This window comes from Tiliqua scincoides, chromosome 1 (assembly GCF_035046505.1).
Source record: "Tiliqua scincoides isolate rTilSci1 chromosome 1, rTilSci1.hap2, whole genome shotgun sequence".
Taxonomy (NCBI): domain Eukaryota; kingdom Metazoa; phylum Chordata; class Lepidosauria; order Squamata; family Scincidae; genus Tiliqua; species Tiliqua scincoides.
In genome coordinates, this window is record NC_089821.1 from 256630872 (window position 1) to 256656864 (window position 25993).

At 44.2% G+C, this 25993-nt stretch overlaps 2 protein-coding genes across 2 annotated transcripts; one reads left to right on the forward strand and one right to left on the reverse strand.

The window, feature by feature from the left end:
- The first annotated feature begins 1532 nt into the window (after nucleotides 1-1532).
- On the forward strand, nucleotides 1533-4801 carry RD3 (RD3 regulator of GUCY2D). Its single transcript, XM_066611743.1, has 2 exons — nucleotides 1533-1828; nucleotides 4504-4801. The coding sequence occupies exons 1-2, from the start codon at nucleotides 1533-1535 to the stop codon at nucleotides 4799-4801; spliced, it is 594 nt and encodes a 197-aa protein (XP_066467840.1).
- Nucleotides 4802-8604: 3803 nt separating this feature from the next.
- On the reverse strand, nucleotides 8605-21341 carry LOC136636594 (protein FAM133-like). Its single transcript, XM_066611745.1, has 7 exons — nucleotides 21258-21341; nucleotides 18062-18133; nucleotides 17043-17189; nucleotides 15565-15617; nucleotides 12502-12582; nucleotides 10316-10408; nucleotides 8605-9503 (listed from the first exon to the last, which is right to left on the reverse strand). Exons 2-7 carry the CDS (start codon nucleotides 18129-18131, stop codon nucleotides 9453-9455), a joined length of 495 nt encoding a protein of 164 aa, XP_066467842.1. The 5' UTR covers nucleotides 18132-18133; nucleotides 21258-21341; the 3' UTR covers nucleotides 8605-9452.
- Between the last annotated feature and the right edge of the window lie 4652 nt (nucleotides 21342-25993).

Here is a 25993-nt window from a genome sequence, read left to right on the forward strand (position 1 = left end):
AAAGGCATCTCTTCCTTGTAAAATCTGCTTCTGGTGTTTTTATTTGCCTCCTTGCATTTTGAAAGTGTGCAACTAGCAAAGTAGCTGGAAAGTAGCCCAGCGCAATGTGCCAGAATGCTCAAGCATAATAGGTACAACAAACTGCAAATAAGGTTTTTGGAGCTTTGTTAATCTTGTGTCTTATATTTTCCTCTGACCATTCCAGGGTTTAACTCCCTGGAAAGCTTTTGCAAAGTGTGCATAGGAAAATTCAGCAGCTCTCTGTATTGAAGAGAGCAGGCACTGGTTCTTCTTCCAGCACTTAGTTTGTCTCTACCGCATAAGGAATTATTCTCAATGCAACAGGGAATGATGGGTTTGTACCACATGGTGCCCTGCTGTTAAGGTGGTTATGCAGTGGGATTAAACAGGAGGATTTTCACTTGGCTGTTTATGCAGCTGCTGCTCTCCGAAGCTCTCTGTCTCTCCCGAACACAGCCTTGATGTATACTGTCAGATATTATTAGTTAGAAAATAATAGGCCACATATACTGTCATTTTCTCCATCTGCAGCCCTCTCTCTTCCAGCAGATAATGTTAGAGACCTGCTTTAAAGATATGCAAATGGCTGAAACCGATACAAGGACTACCTTTCACCACATGAGCCTGTCAGGACCTCACCTCTTCTAAAACTAGTGACTAGGGATGGGTGCAAGAGTTTTCTTGGTGGTGGTGCCCATGCTCCCTATATGAAATACCTTCCCTGGAGAAACTCATGTGGTGCCAAATTTGCTAAAGGAAGCCACCTGCAATGCTGCAGCTATGTGCAGGGTGACTTTTGCCTCCACCTCTCTCTTGGCAAATGAGCAATGGAGGATTGGTCTCTACAAATTGACAGGGTCGCTTCCCTCATGGAGCTGCAGCGATCACTTTAAGGAATGTTGCCCACTGCATAATGCCCTGTTGGATTGGCGAAGTGGTTCTTAAACTGTGAGCTGTGGCTTCCTGGAAAGCTGCAGAATCCAGCCAGGGAGTGATGGAATCCTGATGAAAAACACACCACCCTATACAATGTATAGGATTGTAGCCCGAATGGAAAGCCATGGCCAATTACCCAGTAGGTCAAGGGAGCCACCAGTTGAAAATGTTTGGGAACCACTGGATTGAAGGGAACTTACTGTTGTGGAGGGGAGCAAGCAAGCTGGGTCCCAGTTCCATAGTGAAAGATTATTTTTGTCTTTTGGTTTTGTGGGACAGTGTTGCTTTCTCTGTGAAAACTTGGTGCTCTCTGAAACGTTACCTTCGGCTGTGAAAATGAAGCCCAAGAAAATTCAGCTTCCCTATACCAGTCTCGAGGAGCCGTGCCCTTCGCTTTTCTGGTCATGACATCTTATCAGATGTTAACAGTACTGTGTATTCTTGGTGGAAACAGCTGGGTGGTCTACGATATTTGCGCCGCACATCATGGGCTTAGAATCTGAGATGCACACCTTGCCTACTGGAGATATAATCTTCTGCCTGTGTTTTACAGATAAAAGAGGAAGAGAAGGAATATGTCGCTGACTTCATGGTTCAGGTGGAATGAGCCCCCAAGCCGAATTTCCCAGAGGAGCCCAACAGAAATGGTGATGGAAACCCTTATGATGGAGTTTGGCTGGCAAATGAAGGAAGCCGAGAAACAGCAGCGGGAGAGAGAGAACGAGTATCGTAAGATAAAGACGGGGGTAGACTATGGCTGGCTAGTGAGCCATCCAAAGCATAGCTATGATATCAGTCCTGCGGAGCGTCTACAATTGGAGGACCTGTGCTCCAAAATACATCCTTCGTATTGTGGGCCTGTCATTATCAGGTATGATGACATCTTTTGCATCTTCTCTAGGTGTGACATAAAAATCAAGGGAGTGAGTGAGTGAGTGAGTGACTGAAAATTGCTCTCTGATATACTACCACATGCATGCCACTGCTTGAATAGTAAGACAGGCCTATAAGGGACTCTACAAGCCCCACCTCCTGATTCTTCCCCCATCTTACAGGTGAGATATAAAAAGGAACTTGTGAAAGCAGACCTTGCTAATTTTATCAGAAGGAGTTGCTACTATACTTTGTTTCTGTGATATGCCTGTTATTTCTTGGACAGTGAGAGCACTTCTAGATCTCATCATTTGCAACAATTAGTACTCTGAATTGGAGCAAAGCATATCTTCCAGTAAGGGAAGGGGGCAGTTGCTGTTTCTAAACCTGCTAGTCCCTATGGACTAGCAGAATCTGCATGTATAGGGAAAGAGTAGACATCTCATGTAAATAGCAGCAGCTCAAAACCCACACAACAGTGTGTTTTAGGGACTCTCTTCCTGCCGTTGTTGCTCCTCTACCAAAGTTTCTTAATACTTGACCTGCAGAATTCTTTAAAAACAAGTCTCTTGTGTGACTTGTACTCTAACTCTGTGAAGAGATCAGTGAAATTCTGAAAACGGCTTTGCAATTCATGAGTCAGTAATGGAGCTGGTGGGCATCTGTGCCTGGTAATGGCAACTTGGTTTCATTCACACAAACAGCAGGCAAGGTGATAAAGCTCTGTCTTGACTGTAGCATTTCAGACTGCAGGTGAGGGTTCACATATTGGAATGCTCCTTCATAAAAATTTCTAGCTTAGGAAAAATGTATTTCTTCTCAGGAGGAAGGATGGGCCAAGAGTCGCTCTCCGTGACATGTTAGTTTTTCATGCAGAAGGATTTTGTGTGTGAAGGAGCATTCAGTCATGCATGTTTGAAGTGCTGCAGTCAAGACACAATTACCACTGCTTCTACTGTTTATGAGAACTAGACTGCGGTTTCCAGATCCTTTGACATAATTACTTGAGTTTGACAGTGCCTGACGTATCCTAAAGCTTGCAGCTGAGAGACTGTGGAGAAGTCATTTGCTGTTCTACATATAATAGATTTCTAGCTCTTGTGATTACAGTGAAGCCAGATGTGGGACCCACACTTTTAACTTCTACCTGCAATATGGGACCTACCTTAAACTCATCATGCTGTCTCCATTTTTTTTTCTTCATCCTGTGCTCTCCTTTGATTTTTTCCTAAACTTTAGTGACCAGCAAACAAGGTGGTGCTGGTGTGACCACTTTTAGATGAAGGCATGACCTACTTGTGTGTCATGAACCACCAGATGAACACTAGTGGTGTATAGTGGATAATTTTGCTGGACTTGGACCACTTGAGTTCAGACCCTCATTGTGCCATGAAGCTTGCTCTGTGACGGTGGATTAAATATATGCCATCCTGAGTTGCTTGGAGTAAGTGACCCAAGAATGTGCATCTTCTCTGGAATGCTAAATACTTACCAGTTCTGAGAAAGGTGGAATTTGGGAATGGCTTACTCTGTTTTTAGGGCACCAGAATCTGTTTACCACATTTTTATGAAATCTTCATTCTGAGTACTGTTGAGTGTCTGTGGTTTCCACTTACAGCACACATATAACTTGGCTTAGTCATTTCTGCTTGAGTACTCTGTTTCTCTGTTTACTTCAAATGTTTTCATTTTTTGTTTCATAAATAATACAGCTAAAAAACCAATCTGTTTCTGTTATCCCCCTACCTCATCTTCTGGCAGTTTTAGAGTGTCTGAGTGTTCAAGGACTGCTGCCTTGATGAATATTTTGGCTAATGATTGAGAAAAGATCAACTGGTAGCTCAGCTTAAATTCTGAAGGTGTTTAAAAGCATCATTATTCTGTTCGGAGGGGGAAGCAAAGCCCCTTCCATGGGTCTGGCATGAACTGTATTTTTCCCTTCCCTCCATGTCCCTTTCCCCTTGTATTGTATTTGTAAGCCATAATTTTAAGTAATAAACCCTTAAATGCATTGGCATTAACTTTCTGCCAATGCATTTAAGGCTGGTTTCCCAATCTGGTTTCTGAGATTTCACCACAAATTATTCACATGCTTTCAAGCCAATCTTCACAACCCTCTTTTCTCCTAAAATCTAACTTCTCACTCTAAGCAAAAACAATAGCTGACATCCACAAAAGGAGGTACAGTAATAGAACTGGTTGCTTGGTGAACCTATGGACCATCTGTGCTTTCTGTTGAGGGGGAATTTTTACTATGCTGCTGGACAGTGATGTGTATTTCTGTCTTTTAAAATATGTGAGTTGTGCAGAAGTGAGGCATATGTGTACCCTCTTAAAAAGTCATGCAGAATTATGTAATGTTCATATTTGTGGTGATGTAGACTTAATGTCTGTGAGCTGCTTTGAGTGTCCTCCAGAGAATATCTTGCAGTTGTAGTGAATACAGCAAAACATTTCTAGTTTATGGACTTCTCTGTCTTGCATATAAAAGTTTCTGACTGCCACTATTGTCTGAATGAATTAAAATATTCTGGATGGCTTAATTTGGATTGAATTAATAGTTATTTCTAATATTTGTCCCAATGGTTCCATTATTAAGAGGAGTCTATATTTGTTGCATATTGTGAACTAAAGCTCAAATGGTGATGCTTTGATTTTTTCCCCCCCTCTTAGATTCCGACAGCTCATTGCTGAATATGAACCGGAGGCCCCGGAAGTATCTCGAATTTTCCATTCTGTTCTTCAGGAGGCCATTGAGAAGATCAAAGAGGAAGAGGAGGCAAAGAAGCTTGCACGGCAATGGAACACAAAGCACAAAACCAGTCTCTCCCTCACAACGTTGAAAACCCGAGCCAGGATTTCACCATTCAGCAGTGACATCAAGACCATTTCAGAAGATGTTGAAAGGGGCACTGATCCAACCAGAAGAGTATGGAGCATGCCTGAATTCAGGAGTACCAAAGACTACTGATTTTCTTTATAACACATCAGATTTTAGAGATGGATCATTTTATTTATTTATCTATGTGGTTTGGTAGTTTCTGTGATTTTTTTTACCCATTTGTCTGTTCCTGCTCTTTTCTGTAGTGGATTCACATTCACAAAAGAACTCTGGGCTTCTTTTAATCCATGCATCTGTTCTGTTTTGCTGACTTTCTAGCTCCCCCTTCCCTTTTTTCACTGTACATACAATATAGTGAACCATTCATGTGGGCTGGCCTCTGTGAATGCAAATTAGCAGCTCGGTGAGGTGTGGAACAACTCAGTATAGTTTAGCCTGGTGAACTGTGTTTTCCATAAACTGAAAGAAAAACACAGGAAGTAGTTGTGAGCCCTCTCCTTTGGAGACCTTTCTTTCTTTGTCCACAGTAACTGCTACCCATGCTGCTGTTGCACGTACCGTATGGAATGCTCACATCAACTCCAGCTAGAAATGCATTGGATGTCAGGAAGTCCACAAATATGGTTGTCTGGTGACAACCACAAATGTAATTTAAGCAACCAGAAAAGAAATCCTATAGCAGCATTTCTCAAACTGTGGGTTATAACCCACTCGTGGGTCATAATCTTATTTTTTTGTGGCTCGCAGGCCCACCATGACCAGGAGGCTACAGGGTAATATGGTTGCTTCTGGCACGCAATCTACTTCATTGATCACATAATGCCCCAGACCATCCTGCAGCTTCCTGGTCCAAAAATCAGGTTGAGACCCACTGGTGGGTTGCAACACATAGTTTGAGAAATGCAGAGCGATGCAGCCAATGAAATGGGGTTGCAGGCTGGTGCTACCCAGAAATGACTTCTGGGTCATGTGCCATATTGCCCTGCAGCTTCCTGATTGCAGTGGGCCTGAGACCTACCATGGATGTTGAGGTGGGTTGGGAAGGTAAGAAGTTTGAGAACCACGGCATAGTATAATCCATGTAGGATTAATTAAACTTTCAAAAAGCCTCTGGCAGGATGACTAGAGTGTGCTTCTGAACATCAGACAGTGATAGATATAAAGTCAAACACTTTTTCAGTATCATCAATTGAATGTGAGTTAGGTGTGAACCTATCTTGTATTTAAATCAAACGAGGCTTAAAAGGCTTCATGCCATAGTATTCTGTGCAAATGCTTTAGGTTGAGAGGATTGTTTTCTCTTTGAAACAAACCATTTCTCAATTGTGACTTAGCTTCCAGACTGAATGGGGGCAGCTTCCTTGAAGCTGAATGGGAGCACTCAAGCGTGAGAAACACTTTATATATGTCATTGCATTGCTTGAATGATGAGAGCACAACAGGGGGGGGGGGGAGTTTCCAATCATTTCCAGGTTGCTGTTAATATTTCTCCTGGAGTTATTTTGATAGCTTAAGGCTTCAGATATACACATACTGTACAAAAGAATGGCATGGATGCATTTCATTGACAAATGTTATCTCCTGATATGCAAATATTTCTTTCTCAAGACATTATTTAAAAATAAACTCACTCAGGGCTTCTATCATCCAGTTTGACCTGGACCATTTAAAACTTTTCAGAGGGAAAAGAAATCCAAATATGTTGATAATCATACGCTTACTATGCCATTTTCTAAGCTATGAATAGTTAAGACATGTATGCCACCTGTCTTAAGCTCAAAGCAATGCATGTCAAGAAAGACACCCTAAATTTAATACTGTGTAATATGACTACACAATAATTGACAACCGAGGTCTTTGTTCCCTAACCAGGGCTGCTTCTTTCTTGCCTTCCCCAAAGGGGAATCGGGTCTTTAAGTAGCTCCTGGGAAGGCTGTTGGGGGGGGGCTATATTTGAGAAACCATTTAAATGTATATAAATGTTTAAAGTTTCTTGTGGTAGAATTGGTTTCATCTTTGCTATCTAGTGCTCTGTGCGTGTATTTGTATATGCCCTTCTTTTGCAGTGTTGCAACTCAGATCACAAGGAAATGTGGATAAAAGCATGGAAACCATTTTCTAACAAGTCATATGATCACCTTTTGTATCTAGCTGAACAGTTGTATTAAATTCTTAAATTCTTTAATTATAATTGTCCTATTGCTTAGTCTTTAATACATATGGACTGCTTGTTAGCTGCTCCAGTACCACCATATTTACTGTAAATCTGAGTTAGAGAGTAGAAGCTTCAGACTATAGTTCTTTTTCTTTTACAATATGCAAAATAGATAGGAAATAAGAAAGATTCTAGAAGAATTTCTGAACACTATACTGCTACATCCAACACTAATAAGCTATGTATCTGCAACGAGTTTACAAATGGACAGGGTGCCCTCTGCTGGTGCAGAGTGGATAGAGAGATGCTCTTTACACTGTCACATAACACCAGAACCAGGGGACATCCACTAAAACTGAGTGTTGGGAGGGTTAGGACAGACAAAAGAAAATATTTCTTTACTCAGCGTGTGGTCGGTCTGTGGAACTCCTTGCCGCAGGATGTGGTCATGGCATCTGGCCTGGATGCCTTTAAAAGGGGTCTGGACAAGTTTCTGGAGGAAAAATCCATTACGGGTTACAAGCCATGATGTGTATGTGCAACCTCCTGATTTTAGAAATGGGCTATGTCAGAATGCCAGATGCAAGGGAGGGCACCAGGATGCAGGTCTATTGTTATCTGGTGTGCTCCCTGGGGCATTTGGTGGGCCACTGTGAGATACAGGAAGCTGGACTAGATGGGCCTATGGCCTGATCCAGTGGGGCTGTTCTTATGTTCGATTCACTACACAACTACACTATAGCACACATTTAAACATGGATAATTGACATACTGCATGCAACTCAGTGGAGCCAAGAAACAGAATGACGTATTTGCTATGGGTTCAGTACTGGTGCATCCTGCTTATGTGGGTGATAGAATATTAACATTAATAAATATCATAATGTTGGCAACCTTCAGTCTCGAAAGACTATGGTATTGCGCTCTGAATGGTAGTTCTGGAACAGTGTCTAGTGTGGCTGTAAAGGCCGCTTCGGGAGTGACAATCCCTTCCACACTGGGAGCAAGTGTAGTCTGTCCCTGGTCTGTCTCCCTGGCTATGGGCCTTCCTTCTTTGCCCCAGTCTGTTGGCCAAGTGTCTCTTCAAACTGGGAGAGGCCATGCTGCACAGCCTGCCTCCCTGTTGCTTTTGTTCTTGTACAGAGCGACGATGAATGTATGTAAAAGGAATAGCACAAATTACATTTTTCAGTGTCAGTACTCACCTGTGAAAGCTGCTCTGATAATTCAAAGGACTGCTGGAAACTAATGAGGAAACAAGACATTATACTGACCATGGAGTTGCTGCTGAAAACAGCAATCGCATCCACAGTTTCTGCCTTCCTACAGATGAATGAGTAAGGGGAGTAAGATGAATGAATGAATTACTACAGATGAGTAAGGGGAGGGGCTGTAGCTCAGTGGAAGAACATTCGCTTTGCAGGCTTAAGGTTCAAACAAGTGTGTCTGCAGGTGTATCAGAGAAAAATTCCTGTCTGAAAGTCTGCCAGCCACTGTTGAAAAGACTGAGCTAACTGTACCAAGGCCCTGACATGGTATGAGGCCGCGGCCTAGGTAGTTCTCATGTAGAGAGAAGGAGAATCAGGATGGAGCACTGGCATTTTTGGCAGCTACCCCATGACTTGTGCAACATATAGGTTATAACCTTCTATATAACTTCATGTTTTAGAACTCTGCTTCTGTGCTGCATGTGGAAGTTTACTGTTTAAAATTATGGCTCTGTACATAGAAAAATACAAAGTCAATCAAATTCAGAAGCAAAGAGATTTTATTTGGACTTGCTTTTGAAATAGAAGTTGATGTCATGTTACGTGGCCAGTTCTCTGCTAAAGTCTGTGGCCCACTGAGACTCTCACAGTATTTAACTAGATACTTCTGTGTTGAGGAGGCTAGAACATAGAGTATGATAGTATACAAAAAAGCAAGCACCCCTAGTCAACAAAGAGAATTAACTGTAACTAAAGGAGAGGTTGTTTCAGAATTTTCAAACAATGACTATAATGTACCAGAATATTTTAATTAAAAGCCTAGCACCCAGTTAATAAACTGCCAACAGGCTGTTATCAACTCTGAAAGGAAAACTACGTTACGCTGATGAATCAGTGTTTAAGAAATATTACTGTATTAATTTCTTTAGAATTCACACTACTTATAAAGAATTCTTTTGCAGTTTACAAACAAATACACTTTATCCTGAAAATATATATACAGAAATGTTTCTTTGAACAGCTTATTTGCAAATACTTGGCCTTAACATGAAAAATGACAAAGGACAACTGGTGGTAAAGTTGTATTCTGCATGCAGTTATACACAGTAGACCAAAATCCAACCATCTCAGCTCACTTTAGAGCATGTTCAACATAATTCAGTTTTTACAGTATTCACCCTCATTCTTTTAGAGTCTCAGAGTAGACAATATGGCTCTTTGTGGACAAGTTGTCACATATTCTTTCTTTGCCTGTTGTAAAGGCGGTATCAATTATCTTCACAGCAGGGCCGTTCTGGCTTGTCACATGTGAAATATTGTATCATCCCTCACTCCGAGCTTATATTTGGAGCTTTGAGGAGTAGGATGTCTGAATGGGTTGAGAGACTTTATTGGTCCTTGCTTAGCAGAAGTTGCACTACAAAGCAGAGTTCAAGAAATCAAGGAGTTCAGCACGGTTTCGGTCTCGCTGTCAATCAAAAACCAATTATTAGAAGACTATTTTTGATAGCTAGCTCAAACTATTAGACACCCATCTTGTAGCCTGTGTTCAAACAGAAGGAAGGTTGTTCTCTAAATGGGACTTATTTGTAAGTGGCAGCCCAATCTTAACCTGCACTGGGCTGACTGCAGCCAGACTGCATGGGCTGGGATGTATCCAGCACAAGTTAGGAGGTAGCTGAAGGTCCCCTCAGGATAAGGGAATATATTTCCCAAGTAACACCCCAGCCTGTCCTATGGGGCTACTCAGTTCCTTAGGTGTAGCCAACAATGACCCCCCCCCCCCAATTCCCTTTTCTGTTCCAGAGTAGGAGAAAATATGCAATTTGGCTCTACTTGGATGAGGTGAGCATGGCTGAGAAAACCAGCCAAGGTGCTACTTGTACCACAGTGTAACCACCCCAGCCTTGCACACAGCCTGTCAGTTGAGGAGTGGATTGTTGCACAACTGCAGAGATTACCCTGGGTCTCTTATTCCAAAGTTTGGACAAAGTCTGTTCACAACCCTTGCCAAGTGGCAGGAGTCAACTCGCCACAGCAAGTATGGAAACCTTAAATGTAGAGACCTGTGCATCTACATTTGCACACAAAGATGCGTCCCCAGAGTTGAATAGGGATCAGACAAGCACTGCAATAGGGATGTGCACAAATCTATGGATCGAACCATAGAGCAAAATATGAATGATCATTAATATAGAACTTTAAACTTTTTACTGAATTTTAAGTCTTTGATGTTATAACCAAAAGGCCCAAATACAAATAAAAAGTTTGAAATATTACCTCTTTATCTTTTTTACTCTTCTTTATCTTCATTTTAATTTTTTTTCCTGTGATCATACTGTAGTTTTGATTCTTCTTTTTATCTTTCAAGTACTAAAGGAACATCATGTTATAATCCAGAAATAAAACAAATATGCACCACTGTAAAGTTGCTTGTATTTAGAATGTATTAATCATTATTTCTAGAAATACATATGGCCTACTTAATATCTCAGAAAACACAAGAATGGGTGAATGAATGAATGAAGCTTTGGGTCAAAGATAATATGAAGCTGGAAGCTACAACTGATTTAATTTAGCAGAGGAAAAAGTGTTCTCATGGAAACAGCTAAAAAAAACTCAAGAAAAGATTTTGACATACTACCTCATAAGACCAATAAGATAACCCTCTTCTGTTTTATTGTTTTCTCTCCAAATAGTTTTCAGAGGAATAAAATTAGAAAGGGTCACTGAGAATGACCATTTCTACTGGGAACTCTTAAGTTGCTTTAAGTGTTCCAAAACCACTCTGAAACTGTAAGTGATTATAACTTGATAAAATATTTGGAAGGAGCAGAAAATAGAAGCGTCATGAATGCTCCAGAATCACTTAATGCTTGCAGGTAGGAGGAAAACTAGTAGGAACCCCACTAATGGTGAGGTGCAAGTACAATAGATAAATACGTGTTTATAAACGATAGCAGAAAATAGCATGCAAAGGAAAAAAAATCAAAGATCCTGTAATACCAAACATCTCTAATTACCAAACATTTAAAATGGTATAGAGGTGTTTGGTTTCTAGTCAGTAAGATAGGATTACAGCCTTACTTAACATAATAGGCTTACTTCTGAGTAAGGTAAATAACACAATATAATTCACAAACACATTCTATACTGCAGAATTATAATTTGTCTTGGGAACAAAAATCAAGACTGCTATAAGTATTGTGGAGTCAATGGCAACTTATAGGATGTCCTTGAAGCTTGAATTGGAAGAGCATTTTTGGCATTACAACTGCCAGTTCTGAAATGCGCACTAGACTTTTCCACATCAGAGGCAAAACCGGTAAATCTCATCAATCTGATCATGTGACATGAAGGAACAATCTAAACTTGCAAAATAGTTTCTTCCTCTTGAAGCTCATCCTCCTCAATTAAGGTATGCACTACTAAACTTCACAATAGCAAGATATAGCCTTGAGTTTGGACGGCAATTTCAAACAGAAAGTCATTCTACTGTTCAGACATGCATTTTATGTCTGAACATGAGGTGGGGCCTCAGTATCCATGAGAGAGCTGTTCTCAGACCCACCCACAGATACCAAAAACCACGGTCAAGGAAATTGCAATTTCAGCTCCTTTGAATCCTCCAAAGTTGTGCTCCAGTTGCCTCCAGAATGCACATCTGCACATGGCCTCTGGGTTTCAGAATGACCAAAAAGGCCCCCCCAAAAAACCAACTTCCAAGACATTCAGAGGTTCCGGGGGACCTGTGTTGAGTCAGATCCACATATATAAAATCCACAGATAAACAGGCTCCACCTGTAAAATATCTGCAGTTCACAAGGACTGGCTTTGTTCTGAGAAGGAAAAGTGTTTGAAAACAGTATTGCTGCTCCCATCATTGTGACCACCAAGCTCCCACGGAGGACAGGCCAACCCTTGTGGACAGCAACTGAGCCCCATGCTGGGATCACCTAGACAACAAAGCAGTGCACTAACAAATAGTGGTTAACCCCACAGTGAACACTGCAACCAATGGGTGGGTCACAGTTGGGTCCTGCAACTATTTATGTCTCTACCAAAGTAGACTTCTTGGTTGCTAGGGCAAGAGGGACACTAGGGAAGTGGGCTCTGGATTGGAAAGGGGGGCAAGGCTGCACATGCTCATAAGGCCAGTTTAAAGGGTTCACTATCAATGATGAGGCAGTATCCTTCTCTCTGAAGCAGGGTGCAGGGCTGAGGACTCTGGTTCCACAGCTGCTGGAGGAGGAGGAAGAAGCGGGTTACTATATAAGCCCTTCCCGCTGAAGCAACGGGTCTTCAGGGCAGGCCTCAGGAACCTTCCCAGGTGGACAAAAAGGAATAACTCAGATGCCCAGCAAGTGAGTTCAGAAGTACAACAAGGCTGGAATCTGAGCAAACCTGAATTAGGGAGCCCCACAAAAAGAACAAAAACACTGCTACTTATGCCATCTCACACCTACCTTAGAAAGCTGTACTGGTCCTGATTTTTCTTTCTTTTTCTTCTTTTCTTTCTTTTTCTTCAGTTTATCTTTCTTCCTCTTCTAAAAGTATAAGATACATACATATGGAAGTTCCATACATTTGATGATAGCCATAGAAAAGTCATTTATGTGATTTACAGGTTGAGCCTCAGTATTTGCATGGGTTCCAGCACTCACATCGATGGCAAAAAAAACGCAAATCAATTTAAAAAACAAAGTTTCTGGTGATTTAAAAACAGCCTTGCTGACCTTTGTGATGTAAGATAAGAGTCATTAAGAAGGCAATCCATCAATCTGTCCTCCAAGCTAGCCCATCCCTTCACCAATGCAAAGTGATCACCTTTCTATCAGTGCTCAGGGGGAAGGGAGGGGTCCACTGGAGAGAGAAGGATTCATGGATTGTCAGCCAACTGCCCTCTCTCTCTCCCATTAAGGAGGCTACTGTTAAAGGACTGTTCAGTTTTTTAAACTGATTTTAAAGGGATGCATTTTCCCCCTTCTCCAGGGATCAGCACATTCCTTCTCATTTGCAGTGGCCATTCGTGTTGAGTCAAATTCATGTATAAAAAATCAGTTTATAAATAGGCTGGACCTGTATATCATTTATTCCCTCCAACTAAATGGAGCACTTTGAAGTGGCATACAACATAAAGAAAAACTAGTAAAGTGCAGAAATAGGGGCAAAATTAAGTAAAATAATCATCATAAAGAATAGGGTACTATAAACCTTAAAACAAAATTCAACCATAAAATTCCAAAGCTACTTATTAAGAAGAGAGGGCCCATCAATAAAGCAAAGTCTTCAGCCTTTGCTATAAGGCTGCGACAGAGGGGGCAGTTTGTAATCCCACTGGGAGGAAATTTCATAATAAAAGGCACAGCCACAGAGAAGCCCTGCTCCTCCTTGTGGTCAGTCCAGCCTCTGCCAGAAGTGAGACGTGCAGCAGCATCCCCTCTGCTGATTTCAAAGGATGGGTTGGTTCGTATGGGAAAATGTGACTCCTAAAATATCTGAATACTGAAATGCATAGGGTTTTAAGGGCCAAAACACACACCCTGAACTGGGTCCAGAAACAGATCAGCAGTCAGTGGTGCCCTAGTAGCAATGGGTGATCCAAATTAAATTGCTCAGCGCCCAAGACTACACGTGCTGCTGTATTTTGTAACTGTAACTTCCAGATCATAACTTTTCAAGGGAAGCCTCACATAGAGTTTCAGTTCCAAGTTTCAGTGTCAAGGCAAAGGCCACAGCAGTTAGAGCTGATTGATTCAGCTATGGCTGCAGCTGTCATACTAGCCTAAGCTGGGCAAAGGTCCCCCTGGACATCAGGAACAGCTGAGAACAGCTCAGCATCCAGAACAGTGGAGAGACCAGAATGACCCCCAAGTTGCAGACCTGCTCTTGCAGAAGGAGTACAACACTGATATTCCAATAACTGCATTGTGGATTTCCACACCAAGACCTTTGTTTTGTCTGTATTTAATCTCAGTTTCTTAGCCCACAACCAGATCATCACTGCCTCCAGATAGCACTCCAGTTTCAAATGCTTCCCCAGCATTAGTCGAGAAAGAAAGGTTGAGCTGGGTATGATTCACAAACTGATGACTCTCAACTTCAACACCTCAGATGTCCTCTCCCAACAGTTTCTTACAGATATTAAACAACCTGGGGGACAAGATGGTACCTGCAGCACTCCATATCAGCAGGAATCACAGAATGGTGTTTACTAAGTGGACTGTGTTGTATACTCTACAACACAGACAAAAGCTCTCAGTCTTAACTGATATATTCTGACATATCCAGTATAACATCTTCCCAGGCAATAAATATATCTTTAGTTTAATTATTCAATGGAAATTTGATCTAGCACTGAAAAGTAATAGTAGGTGAGACATTTATTGGCTCCTAGGATGCTCCAACTCCAAAACACACTGGCAGCGTCTCTATAACCCAACCAGTGGCACTCCACCTATAGAAGACCACCGTTATGAACTCTTTAGTCACTTCTCTAACGAGCTGAATGAACCGTGAGACATGCATTCCTAAGGGCCAGAGTTCATGTGCTTATCACCAAAACAGCTGCTCTCATATGACACTGCTCACAGCAGCCATCAGGTGAAGTTTGAAGGGAAAAAAAATCCTGTGGGAGGCTGTCATATGTCTGTAGCCTGTGAAATCTGCTAAGAGGAAGCTGAACACCAAAGTTGCTATTTGCTTGAGTGCAAATAATATTCAATCTGAATCCACACAAAATAGTAATATTACACTTGAATTCTTTCTCAAAAACATGGTATGCTCTACAACACAGACAAAAGTTCTTCCTCTACAAACAAGTATGGATTATATCTATATATCTATATCTATATCTATATATATATATAGGTTTTCATTTGATTCCAATATCAATCTGAGTTTTAGGGTTCCCTGAGGGCAGTGGTATTCAAACTGGGGCATTGCGATGCCCCAGCCTGTGGGTCCTGGCCTCTGCCCTCTTAAGGGGTGGGGGCAGCCAGGAGACAGGGAGAAGGCAAGGGGGCTGCAGGGGTTGGGTACACTTGCCCAAGCCTCCTGCAGCCTCCCGGGGGTGCGGAGAGCCCTGCGCAAACTTCGGCAGGGCTCCCCAGGTCAGGAAAAGTGAAAGCGGAGCGATCACGGCCCGCTCTGCAAAAGCGGAAGCGGAGCATGATCGCTCTGCTTTCCCTTCTGACGGGGCTGCAGGGACTGGGGTGCACTCACCAGTCCCTGCAGCAGCTATCCCTGTGTGCGGGGAGCCCTGCGCGAGCACCTGTAGGGCTCCCCAGGTCAGGGAAAGGGAGTGTAGGGCAATCATGCTCCGCTTCTGCTTTTACGGAATCCTGGTGATTGCGTCGCTGCCTTCCCCCTGCCCCCACCAAGACTTACTGCGGGTTTCAAACTCCCGCAGCCTTAGGGGGAGAAAGGCAGGATAAAAATATGGTAAACTTTTAGCCGCCCAAACTGCCTTGGGTGCCCTCTAGGGAGAAAGGTGGGGTACAAATCGAATAAATAATAAATAATTGTACCTTTTTGTTGTGTTTTTCTTTTTTTCTCTTCTTGGATTTTGACTTGTGAGAATCTAATAAAATGGTTAAAAGCACACCTTATATAAAGGAATAGAATTAGTCACACTCATACACTGGCGGTATATTTCAGCACTACAAATGTTCACAGTTCACTTTAATTTTCTAAACACAATAATTAATTAACTAAGGGCCCAATCCTATTCAACTTTCCAGCAATGTGAGGGGACAAACATTCCCTTACCTTGTGGAGACCTCCATAACTACCCTCCCACCACAGGATGCAGCGCACACCCCATTGACATGGCTACACCAGGGCTGGAAAGTTGGATAGGATCTGGTCCTAAGTTATTAGATGTTACAGTCAATTAACTAAAAAGTTTAAGCTTAAATATGATCCTTACAAAGAAAATTTAAACAATGTTTTGGAAATTAGATACACAAATGAATTAAGATTGTGCTGTACTGTAGTAAAGCCAGTTACTACTTTTAGGGCACAATCCTAACCCCTTCTCAGTGCTTTCCAGCACTAACATAAGGGTACTGCAGCTCTGAGGTCAGGGAACAAACATTCCCTTACTTTGAGGAGGCCTCTGTGAGTGACACCCAACTGCAGGATGCAGCACATGTCCCACTGGCACCGCTATGCCAGTGCTGGAAAGCGCTGACAAAAGGGGTTAGGATTGCACCCTTAAATTTAATGCACCTCTCAATTTAATGTTGCACCTCTCAATTTAATGTTGAGGATGTCAAGGATTGCACCTCTCAATTTAATGTTGAAGTGGAAATTCAAGGGAAAACAGTGCCCTGCACTAGCAATGCCTTCTGTAATTAGTTAAAGCACCAGATCGCCACACTGCTATTTACATTCAGGGATGTTCTAAAAGTGAGGGTTTCTGTAGAACAGTTGCTGGAACAAAAGTCCCATATAGTAGTTGGGCAGGTTAGGAGGCAGCTGCAGGTCTCTTCAGGGTAAGGATATAATTCTTTATATGCAGGTTTGGATGTAGTGCTGTCCAGATCATGCAGGCTGCTCCGCTGGCACTGTTTTCTCCCAAGGTGTTTATAGCATGTTTGTGATATCTTTGGCTGGTGCAGCGACTGCCAGCAGAAGATGATGATAGGATTGTGCTCTCCATTGATTTCAGAGGTAGAGTATCTATGTTTAGGTGAATCCAGGTGTTGCTTAAGCATGTGGGATCTCTATGTGCCCAACCTTCCTGTGTAAAATATAAGTACTCCTCTGAAATATAAGTACTCCACGCCAGTTTCATGAAAGCAACTTGACAGTGAGTGTCAAGTTCATAAGTGAGCGTGGCACCACCTGACACTGAATCAACTGGACAAGAGGCATATTTAAGTGCCTAGCAGTCCAGATACCTGGCTTCAATGTTAATGGTCTTCATTTCACTGCTCTCAGTATACAAAACCATCATCTACCAAAAAAGAGAGGTTATTTAAGGCCAGATGTGAAATCACACCTCTGCTACTTGAACTGCTTCTACTTTGTGAAGAAGTGGACCTTGATGAAGAGCTTGAAGATGAGGAGGTAGAAGAACTAGATGAAGTTGTGGAAGAAATGGAAGAGGACCTGCTTCTGCTGCGTTTTCGCTTCCTCTTCTCCCTCTCTTATAGAAAAGACAATAAGGATGAATGATTAGCACCACAATAGTGTTTTTGTTTATCAGAAAATGCTGAAATTACATGCTCATTTTAAAAAGTATTTTACTGCAATTTTTATTGATGCATTCAGTTAAAAAGTCCATTTATTTATTTAAAAATATTTACAGCAATAGCAATCCCCATAGTTCTTTGCTTATTAGCTACCCTGAACACTGAGAAGGTGGTACAGAAGTCAAATTAATGAATCAATAAATTATAAAAATAAGCATAAAGTTAAATCTTTAGATCATGAGCCTTTAGGGCAGGGACCTGTCTTTTCACTCTATGTATTGTGTCATGTACACGGATGGCACTATTTAATTAACAAAGAACAGAGGTGTTTAAAACTGTGTTATTTATTTTACTCAGAAATTAGCCCATTGTGTCTAGTAAGACTTAGACTGTAATATTATCTTACTCACCGGAAACAAACACCTCTAGTAATTACATTTTACATGTTTATTTGTTCTGCTGCAGCATTTTCAGATAGAAAGGCCAATTCACATATTTATTACACAATGAAGGCAAAGCAAATTTACTGTCATGATCAGAGCATGACAAATTAGTCATGCAAATATTTACCACACATATCACAATATCCTGAAAAAAAACTAAATGAACTGAAACTGAATATGTTGTCCTGAATTGTATTGTAGACATGCCCAAAAGCAGTCTAAAATCTGATTGAACACATCCAAATTCATTCACAAAATGGTCATATGAATCAGCACTCAGCCTGCATCTGAATCAACTAAAATTCTACTTGTGCACAGCAGTAAAAAAACTTTGGTATGTTCTGTACAGAAGTTACTGTGACTGATTCAATGATTACTTTTACCTCTGACTTTTGTCTTCTCTTGAGATGTTGCACAGAGTGTCCCACCTTTCTCTTCATTCCTGTTATCCATATCTATGAACAACACACACATAAACATGTTGCCAATTTTTTTGTTTTGTCACAAAAAGGGTCAAAGATCCATTCAGTCCAGCACCACATTTCTCACAATGGCCCACCAACTGCCTCTGGGAAGCCCACAAGCAGGACAGAAGGTGTACTTCTCTCTCACTGTAGCTTTCCTGTAACTCAAGAGTGCCCAAACTTTTCGACAAGAGGGCCACATCATCTCTCTGACACTGTGTCCGGGGCCGGGGGGGGGGGAGAATTAACTAACATTTCAAATTTGAATAAATTTACATAAGTTTACATAAATGAATATATTAGAGATGGAACTTATATGAATGAACGAAGGTCTTGCAATAGTTCAAGGCCTATAAAAGGCCTTGCACAAAGCAAGTCTGGCCTTTCCATCACTGCCACTGCTGCATCACAGACGTGAAACAGCAAGCAGCGGAGCTTAACTAGTTGCACTACACTGAGAGCAGTTGCCTTGGGCCAGCACAGGCTCCAGAAAGTCTCTGGAGGGCCAGAGGCTCATTGGAGACTGGGGGCTCCCCGCGGGCCAAATTGCAAGGCCCCATGGGCCGCAAGTGGTCCCTGGGCTGGGGTTTGGGGACCCCTGCTGTAACTAATACTCAGAGGCATGCTGCTGTTGAACCTGAAGGTAGTGCACACACATGGATAATTACCTGGGTACTTGAGATGAAGTATATCCACATCTCAATTCTAATACTGTATATTATTTAGAAAAACTCACTGCGCTTTGTGCTCCTGAATTACAAGCAGCTGAAAAAGATTTTATAAGACAGGGCTTTGTTATAGCAGAAAACAGATTATATAAACCAGGGGGCCAGATCTGGGGTTTGAGGAAAGCTCTCCACTCTTTGAGTGGAGCTTACAGTTCTGCCTCTGTGCTGCATGACTGCCACATGTATCTGGACATAGAGACGTCCTGGGCAGTCACGACTGCCCAGACGTCCTGTTGAACAGACTTCTGGGATGCTGGGCAACAGAAGCAACTGCCCAGAGAGTCCCTGTGCCCAGATCTACATGGCAGTCATGCAGCACGGAGGCGGAATGGTAAGCTCTGGTCCAAACAGGGACTGGTTTTGGAGTGTGCACTGGTTGCAGGTTTGGTGACCACTGATAAAAGCCAAAGAACTATACACAAACTACAAAAGCAAGCTGGGCAAGAGTAAACAGCCAGTGAGCAAAACAGAAGTTTCTAAAGAACCACATTATTTCCAGGAATGATTACCATAGCTGCATAGATACTACAACAGTGAAATTTCCTTGTAGCACCAGGTTCCACTCCATAGCCCCTTGGCTTAACTTACCTCAGCTTGTACTTCTGTCCAAGGATTCAATTCCTTGCAGTCCTTCCTAGAGCAGAAGTACAAGTACACGCTACTGTTGTAGTATTGAAAACTTCACTGTACTCTAAGCCTCCAGTGTATGTACCAGTTCTGTTCTGGAGGTCTGTATGGAAATCAAAATGAACATACCTCGAAATAGCTGGCTTTTGTCAACCCAGCATTATCAGACCTGCACAAAAACACCACAAAGGACACACTGTGCCTGCACAAATGTGCTGATATAGTGGTCTATACCTCAGAGAACCAGTGTATTTTAAGGAAAGCAGCACTGCCTCCTCTCCTGGAAGATCTTCACTGTATAAAACATGATTTAACACGCCAGATAAAAGGGTGTTTGACAGTCTTAACATGGCTATGTAAGTGTAATCTTTGCATCTCTGTACTATACAATTCATACTAGAGTTCAAACAAATTAGTAACTACTTAACACATGTCAATCACGGAGTCCAAACAGATGCCAAATTACTATGGAGTGAGTTCTCTCTCTCACTGCAGGTAGACTGACTGTCCCTACCATTCTATCAAGGAATAAGTTCCAGAGATATGCTGTGTTAATTGCAAGTAAGTAGTATCGTGGCACTTCAAAGACAAATAGAATGACTGCAGCATAAAGTTTTATGGAGTAAAATCTGCATCATCAGCAATAATCTCAGTTAGTATATATATCAGGAATATAGAGCGAGTGTCAAATCTGAGGCCAAAAGGACATGTGGGAAGCACAGCCTGCACCACTTCTATAGAAAGGTCAAAGAATACAGAGGAAGCATAGTAGCCATTCACAACTGCACTAAAGCCCAATCCTATGCATGTCTACTCAGAAGTAAGCCTCATTACAGTCAACGGGGCTTGCTCTCCAGTAAGTGTGGATAGGATTGCAGACCTAATGGACATAAGTTCATGTAACGTGTACGTCTGTGAAGTACAAGGCTGCTTTTCAGGTCCACCCCCCCAATGTAAACAAGTGAACTGCCAGAACGCTGGTAACCGCTGGAAGCTCGGAAGACATACCCAGATACTAGATGTGATGACCACTAGATGTTTTATATACATATAAAACAAATAAATTTTATTCCCAGTCTTTCCACCCAGGGTAATCGCAGGTGCTGGAATCCTCCCACCTTTTCCACATGTGTCTAAAGGTGAAATAATGGCCCTGATCCCTCATGCTGGTGACCAACCATGAAATGAGAGGTTGAAAGTGGTGATGACAGTAGTTACCCTGGATTAAGAGCCCCGTCCTATGCATCACTTGCCTCATTCAGAAGTAAGTCCCATGGTACTTAACGGGATTTACTCCCAGGAAAGTGTGGATAGGATTGCAGCCTAAGGCATGGCTTTGGCCACAAAGCTGAAAGGTCTTCACACTTGTAAGCCACCCTGAGAGGCAGGGGACAGTCTAAAAGTTTTAAGGTGCAAACCTGTCCACACTTCCCTGGGAGTAAGCCCCATTGACCCTAATGGGACTTACTTCTGAGTAGACGTGCAGAGGACTGGGCTCTGAGGCTGGAATCCTGTCCACACTTCCCTGGGAGTAAGCCCCATTGACTCTAATGGGACTTACTTCTGAGTAGACTGGGCTCTTAGTCGGGCACAGATGCGTGGGGTGCGCCTGGGGCAGGGCGCGGAGGCCCCGCCAGCACAGGGCGTCGGGCGAGGGCGCCCGCTCCGAAGACGACGGCAAGAGCGGCCTCCAGCCCCGAGCGGCTCCGGTCCGCGCAGCGACGCGACGCGGCAGTCGCGACCAGGCAGGACGTGCTTACCGGCGGAGCACCCCGGCAGCGGCCTGCCCAGCGCCCCGGGAACCCGGAACCACAACGCCGAACTGCCGCCGCCTGCCTGCCTGCCGGGACAGCCTCTCGGTCGACATCCGGGAAATGGCGGGAGGCGAAGCTGGCCGCGGTGGGCGCCTCCCACCTGGCCCCGGCCTCCGCCTGGAGACGCGGAAGGCAGCCCCTTCGCAGTGCGCGTGGCGGGGGCGGCTTCTGCGCCGGGCTTCCTGGGAGGAGGCCCCGCTGGTGCTAAAGGGACTGAGCCTGGAGCCTCGGCGCGCGTGGCAGTCCCGCCCGCGGAAGGCTCCTGCGCGCCTTGTGCACAGGCCGGGCGCGGTGCTTGTGCTGCGGCGGCCGGGACGCCCCCTGTGCCGGTGGAGAGCCCGCTTCCCAAGCCCTGAGCTGTGGCTCTCTGGGGAGGTCCTCCAGAACCTGCTGCCTCGTGCAGTGTGTGAATTGCAGACTAGTGATTTTCAACCACTGTGCCGCAGACGGCCTGCAGGTGTGGCGCAAGAGTTTGGGGAGGATCATTTATTGTTAGGGGGATGTGAGCCACCCGTCGGCAGCGCGGTGTGCCTTGTCAATGGTCAAAGTACTGCTGGTGCGCCTTGAGCAGTTGAGCGCCTTGTCAGTGTGCCGTGAGATGAACAGAATTGCCAAGACAGACCAGAATGTTTAGAGTTGAAACCAGGACCAGTTGGAGTATCACCGGGTATGGCGTGCGGGGGGAGGTGGTGTAAAAAAAAAAGGGGGAGAAAAGGAGATACACTCTACTAAGGCTGCAATCCCATTCACACTTACATAGGAGTAAGCCCCACTGACTATAATGGGGCTTACTTTTGAGTAGGCATGCGTAGGATTGGGCTCCAAGGGAATTTAGTTAGCAGGCAGGCTGCAGAGAGATGAGGAAGGCAATCCTGTTCCACCAAGAGGGACATAAGAGGACGTTACTACTTGGGGGGAAAGCACATTTGGGAGAAGGGGGCCGTCTGCTCCTGGGGCTGCTGGTCCGTTTCTCTCCCGGTTTGCTGGGGGCTTCTCACAACCGCCCCCCTCCCCCTTGCTTGTCAGGTGTGAAGAGGGTGGCAGGCCTGGAGCATCAGTGGGCAGCAAGCAGGGTAAGGGCAGAGGGCGGCTGTGTTCCAGGGGTGGAAATAGGTGGAGATGCCCCTAGCACTGGCTGTGGCACCTACTTCACCTCTTACCACTTGGGAGGGAGGTGCTTGGATTCTGTGCCAAATGAGAGCTGGCCTGCCCTGGACAATGCCAAGATCCAAGCTATGGTGTTTCTCCCCCACCCCCATGCTCCCCTCAGGCCTGCTTGGGGGGGGGGAAGAGACATGGACACATTCTTTTTTATGAGGTGGGGGAGCTGGTCCTGAGCTCATTTATATGGGAGGGCTCCTGATGAGGCTGAATGGGATTATTTGTGGGTAAGAGCATGGCACCAGGCTTCAGTACCTTGGTCCCCTGGCATGCCGTGTGGAATACAAATGCATGCGCACCTTCAAATGCACCTGCACCCCAGCCCTCAGGTGGCTCCTTCCTTGTCTCCCTCATCTTCCTGGAGTTCAGGCTTGCCTAACAATGTGCCTGTTCCTTCCATTGCAGTTTTGCCACCTCTCTAGTTGGCACCTGTCTTTAAACAACGCCTAGAGCAAACTGGGACAGAATTTCAGACCGGGTGGGACACTGGGAAACACTTGCTCAACCAGGACAATCCCAGGGACATATGGTAACTCTACCAATGAGAAGCTTTGGCCAATGGCTCAGTAGGTCAAGGGAGCCAGCAGTTGAAAATATAATAATAATAACTTTATTTTTACCCCGCCTTTCTCCCCGAAGGGACTCAAGGCGGCTTACAACAGATTAAAAAACATAATTTAAAACAAATAAAAACATATTAACACGTCATAAAAACAGCAGTCAGATAAAAATAGGTAAAAAGAGCATAGAGCAGCAGCAAATCATAAAAGAATCAGGCCTGTAAAAAATATTAAAAGATGTTAAAAAAGATGTTAAAAAGGCCGAGAACTCAGAAGGCTTGTTTAAACAGAAGGGTCTTCAGGCCTCGCCAAAAGGTCTCAAGAGAGGGAGCCATTCTTAAGTCAAGGGGAAGGGAGTTCCATAGTGTTGGTGCCACTACTGAGAAGGCCCTATTTCTTGCCGCTGCCCCATGTACCTCCCTATACTGCAGCACTTGTAAAAAGGCCTTCTCTGATGACCTAAGAGGACGAGCTGGATTGTATGGGAGTAGGCGATCTCTAAGATACCCTGGCCCAGAGCAGTATAGGGCTTTAAAGGTCAAAACCAGCACCTTGAATTGGGCCTGGAAACAAAAGGGCAGCCAATGCAGCTGCTGGAGAAGTGGACTGACAGGGTCGAACCGCCTACCTCCAGTAACCACATGGGCCTCCGCATTCTGCACTAGTTGCAGTTTCCGAACCGTCTTCAAGGGCAGCCCCACATAGAGCGCGTTACAGTAATCTAACCTCGATGTCACTGTGGCATGGATCACCGTGGCCAGGTCTACACGATCCAAGTACAGCCGAAGCTGAGCGAAGGCCCCCCTAGCCATAGCTGCCACCTGGGAATCCAGGAGCAGCTGCAAGTCCAGGTGGACCCCCAAGCTGCGGACCTGCTCCTTCAGGGGGAGTGCAACCCCATTCAGCGCAAGCCGATAGTCCAGCACCTGCATCAAGGATTTCCGAACCAGGAGAGCCTCTGTCTTATCCAGATTTGATTTCAGCTTGTTAGCCCCAGATCCTCACTGCCTCCAGACAGCGCTCCAGGTCCTCAACTGCCACCCTGGAGTCTGGAGAAAAGGAGAGATAGAGCTGGGTGTCATTGGCATATTGATGTCACCCCACTCCAAACCCCCGGATGACCTCTCCCAGCAGTTTCATGTAGATGTTAAATAGCATGGGGGACAGAATTGAGCCCTGTGGCACCCTGCACCTCAAGGGCCAGGGTGTCGAACAGGCATCCCCCAGCACCACCGTCTGGGACCGACCCTCCAAGTAGGAGCGGAACCACCGCAAAACAGTGCCTCCAACTCCCAACTCGGCCAATTGGCCCAGAAGGATACCATGGTCGATGGTATTGAAAGCTGCTGAGAGGTCCAGCAGGACCAACAGGGACGCACTCCCCCTGTCCAGTCCCCGACGTAGGTCATCCACCAAGGCAGTTTCCATCCCAAAGCCCAGCCTGAAGCCAGACTGAAAAGGATCCAGATAATCCACTTCATCCAAGACCCTCTGGAGTTGGGATGCCACCTCCCGCTCAATTACCTTGCCCAGAAACGGGATGTTGGAGACTGGCCGATAGTTATCTAACACAGTGGAATCCAGGGAGGGCTTCTTCAGGAGGGGGCGAACCACTGCCCGTTTCAAAGCGAGTGGTATCGTCCCCTCCATCAAGGAAGAGTTGACCACCCTCCCTGTCCACTCAGCCAGTCCACCCCAGGCAGCTCTTATCAGCCAAGCTGGGCAAGGGTCAAGCAGGCAAGCAGATGGCCTCACACTCCAAAGGAATCTGCCCACTCCTTTGGACATTTATTTAGGATTTATTTATTTATTCCAATATTTAGGAACTACTGGTGTAGAAGATAAAAAAACGACAAATGTTGGACCATGGGGGAGTCAGAATTCCACCCCCCCCAAAGAGTCAAAAGTAATGAGCAAGTTGTAGAGCTCAACAGAAATCTTTGGCCTAGATGTGCTTTTCAGAGCAGGGCAAGAAGGAAGACACATGATAAATGTCTAGGGAGATGCAGGCCCAGGGGCTTTCTGACTTGTGCATGCCTGGCTGCCTCCCTACCTTGGTCTCTCTGCTTCATTATTTTATTTCAGGCTATAGAGAAACCTGTCTCATCCCCCTCCCCATTCATCTCAGCTGTGATTTGTAGTAGGACACCGCCACTGAAACAGGCAAAGAGCTTTGTTACTGTGCATGCACAGATGTGCCTGCCAAAGAAGCCTTACCAATTGAGGTGCATGGAGGGAAGGAGGAAAAGGTTTCCATGCAGTTTCGTAATAAAATAATGGAGCAGCAATGGAGGTAGTGAGGCAGAGTGCCATGCACAATCCAGGAAGCCCCTGGGTCTGCTTCGTCCTAGATTTCTCATCATATTTCTTATCATAAGTTTTGCTAAAAGTCCATGTCGCTATTCACAACAGCAGGGAAGCGCTAAAGCCTTTACTTGACTTTAGATACTTCCCCACTGGAGTGTTTAGGTCAGGAATGATTATGCATTATTCATTCTTTACAAGGCAGTTCACACAACATCATCATTCACATGTACTTTCCCCATGGTTAAATTATCACATTTACTAATGGGGACAACTACTTAATAATGAAAACTATGGTGTAGTAGGACAACTGCTATGTCACCTTTCAGTACTACTGTTCCTTATTATTTTAATTAGGAGGCAGATGCCCACACACAGCAGATGACAACAGAAACATGAATGGTAACAGAGGCAGTGTACTGTGCAAGTAAAGTGTCCTTTCCTAATATGGGAGCAAGTCAGGAGAGAGAGCCAAGATCAATGGCCTTTTAGCCCTTGCTATGTTTTCAAGCCCTTGCTATGTTTTCAAGTAAGGCCACCTGATCAAATAAGAAACAGCAGCATGTGCTAACATCAACAAAGGAAGGTGAACAGTTCAAGAATTCAACAAATTGCGTTTTTTCAATCAACTTGTCTTTATAATTTTCTTGCAGTATT